Source organism: Aureococcus anophagefferens, assembly GCF_000186865.1.
Source record: "Aureococcus anophagefferens unplaced genomic scaffold AURANscaffold_191, whole genome shotgun sequence".
NCBI classification, from domain to species: Eukaryota; class Pelagophyceae; order Pelagomonadales; family Pelagomonadaceae; genus Aureococcus; species Aureococcus anophagefferens.
Window position 1 is genome coordinate 1 of NW_008705733.1, and position 2,948 is coordinate 2,948.

Here is a 2,948-nt window from a genome sequence, read left to right on the forward strand (position 1 = left end):
GGCGCTCGAGCATGCCCGCGAAGTCCGGCGGCGGCGGCGGCGCCCACCCAAAGGCCGCGAGGTCGATGTCCGGGTTCTTCGCGCGCGGCCGCTTCTCCGGCGGCGGGGCCGCGGGCGGCGCGGGGTCGCCGGCGGCCTCGGGAGCGCCCGCGGCCTCGTCGCGCGCGCGCTTCGCCGGCGTCGGCGCGAGGAGGCCGAGGCACCGGAGCACCTCGTTGCGCGACCGGTGCCGCTTCCCGGCGGGGTCGACGTAGACGTGCTCGACGCGGCCGTCGCCGGGCCGCACGCGCGCGCGCACGGCCCAACCGTCGACGACGGCCTCGCGGTCGCCGCCCTTCTTCTCGACGAGGTCCCCGAGCGCCGACAGGACCTCGGCGCCGTCCGCCGCCGCCTCCTCGTCCTCGACGATGGACATGGCCTGCTTGCACGCGCGCGACGGCCGCCGCGCCTCGGTCTCCGCGGGCGACGACTCCTCGGAGGCCTCCTCCGGCGTCCCTCGCTTCTTCGCCGCCGGAGCTTTCGCGGGAGCCTTCTTCTTCTTCTTCTCGGGAGCTTCCTTCGCCCCTGGCGCTTTCTTCGCCTTCGCGGGTGTCTTGGGCTGGCCGGCCGGCGCGGCCTCGGCCGGCGCGGCGTTCGCCTCGGCTCGCGGCGCGGCCGCCGCGGCCTTCTTCGGGCGGCCGCGGCGCGGCGGCTCCGGCGCCTCGACGGCCTGCTTCGGGCGGCCGCGCGTCTTCTTCTCCGGGGTCTCTTTCGCAGGCGCCTTGGGCGGGCGGCCGCGCTTGCGCTTTGGCACCTCCGTGCTCGCAGGCTCCGGTGCAGGCTTGGCTTGGGCCGGCGCCTTGGGTGCGGCCGCTTTCTCTTTCATCGGTGTGCCGCCCGAGGGAGCTACGGACGGCACCGTCGCCTCCGCAGCGCTGAGCTTGAGCGCGAGACGGAGCGACGACATCACTGGATGGCGGCGAGCTCGCGATCGGAAGCCCTTGGGCAGCCTCTCAGAAACCCAACGACTGCATCTTGAACTGAGCGCTCAGTTTTCAACGCGGGGCTGCTCTCATTGTTCCCGAGTGGAGAGCGTCGGCGCCGGCGGGAGCGCCGCGCCAGTGGCCCGCGCCGCGCCGGCAAGACCTCGCGCCCCCGAGCCGTCCCAAAAAGGATGGCGGGCTGGTACCGCGCGAAGACGTCGGGCCCCCTGACGCCGCCCTGCCGCTACCAGATGGCCCACGACCTCGTCGGGGACACGCTCTACGTCCACGGCGGCGGCGGCCAGGGGTCGGCGACGCAGCAGCGGCGGAGCCTGCTCTGGTCGCTGGACATCCAGACCCTGGCCTGGAAGGAGCTCGACGGCCCGCGGCGGTCGCTCGTGACGTCGCGGAGCAACCACAGCCTCACGTGCTGCGGCGGCACGCTCACGGTCTTCGGGGGCAAGGGCCTGGGCGCCAAGGCCGTGGACGTCACGAAGGAGCGGAAGCACGACGGCTCGGACACGCACGCGCCCGTCGTGCGCATGATGTCCATGCGCAACGTGCTCAACGACGCGGCCGTCTTCGACCTCGCGAAGCGGACGTGGAAATTGATGCCCATCACGGGCAAGTGGCCCACGCCGCGCCGGGGCCACACGGCGACGCTCGTGAAGAACTCGGAGGTCATCGAGCAGGCCATGAAGGCCGCCGAGGCCAAGGAGCTCGCGCGCGCCGCGAACCAGGGCGCCGTCGACGACGCCGAGGAGACGGCGCGCAAGGTCAACGACGCGCTGGGCCTCGACAAGCCGGACACGAAGTACGTGCTCGTCGTCGGCGGCGCCGGGCCCGACATCGGCGGCAAGGGCTTCGAGACCGTGCTGGGCCAGGTCTGGGCCTTCGACCCGGCCCACGGCTACTGGGCCGAGGTCACGTCGATGTGCACGGGCGAGCGCCCCCCCGCGCGCTTCGAGCACACGGCGACGCCCGTCGGCCGCTACGTCGTCGTCATCGGCGGCCTGTCGGCGACGGTGAACGCCGCCGACGCCCTGGGCCACAGCGACGTGCTCTGCCTCAACGTGGACACGCTAAACTGGGCGGTGATCCCGACGTCGCACGCCGCGACGGAATCGCCGGCGTTGTACGGCCACAGCGCCTGCCGGTCCCTGGCCAGCGACGAGCTCCTGGTCTTCGGCGGGTCGACGCGCGACTCCGAGGTGCGCGTGTTGAAGCTGTTCCCCGAGCGCATGGACCTGTGCACGTGGCGCGTCGCGCGGACGCCGCCGCTCTACGGCGACGGCGGCGCCGCGCCCTTCCTGAACAAGAAGCACCACCCGAAGCAGCACGCCCAGGAGGTCGCTCGAACGCCCGCCAACGCCTTCGCCAAGCACAAGCAGGTCCTCGGGCGGTCGCGGGCGCCGATGCCCGCGCGGCCGGACACGGCGCCGTTGCTCGACGTCGAGGCCTTCGACGCGCCGCCGCCGCGCCGGGGCCACCTCTTCTCCCTCTTCGTGCCCCGGGGCAGCTCCGCGCGCCACGGCGCCATCGCGGCGCCCGTCGCGCTCTGCTTCGGCGGGTCGCACCTCTTCGGCGGCGCGGAAGGCGCGCACTTCGCGGGCGCGGAACTTTTCCTCTACGACCCCGCGGCGGCCGCGGACGTCTTCGACCCGCTGGCGGCGCCGGCGAAGGTCGGCGGCCTCTTCGACGCCGCGTCGCGCGCCGGGAACCTGAGCCAGTTTCGGCGCTTGTCCGCGGCGGCCGCGTCCGCGCGGGGGGGAACGCCCGTCGGCGCGCGCGCGGAGCGTGCGTTCATCGACACGATCCGCGGCGACCTCCAGCGGTCGTCCTTCAGGGCCGAGTACTCCTACGACGGCGTCAAGCGCCTGCTGCAGACGGCGAACCGGGAGCGTCTGAAGCTCAAGCCGCCGAAGCCGCCGATGGACGACGCGTCGTCCGTCGCGTCCACGACGTCCTCGGCGACGTCGCGCCACC

General features: G+C 73.8%; 1 protein-coding gene across 1 annotated transcript; it reads right to left on the minus strand.

The window, feature by feature from the left end:
* Window positions 1–47: 47 nt before the first annotated feature.
* On the minus strand, window positions 48–415 carry AURANDRAFT_68521 (hypothetical protein; the record flags this gene model as incomplete). The annotated part of the gene is made up of 1 exon (XM_009044221.1): window positions 48–415. A coding segment is annotated over one exon (368 nt), but the record flags the coding sequence as incomplete, so codon positions are not given.
* Window positions 416–2,948: the final 2,533 nt, after the last annotated feature.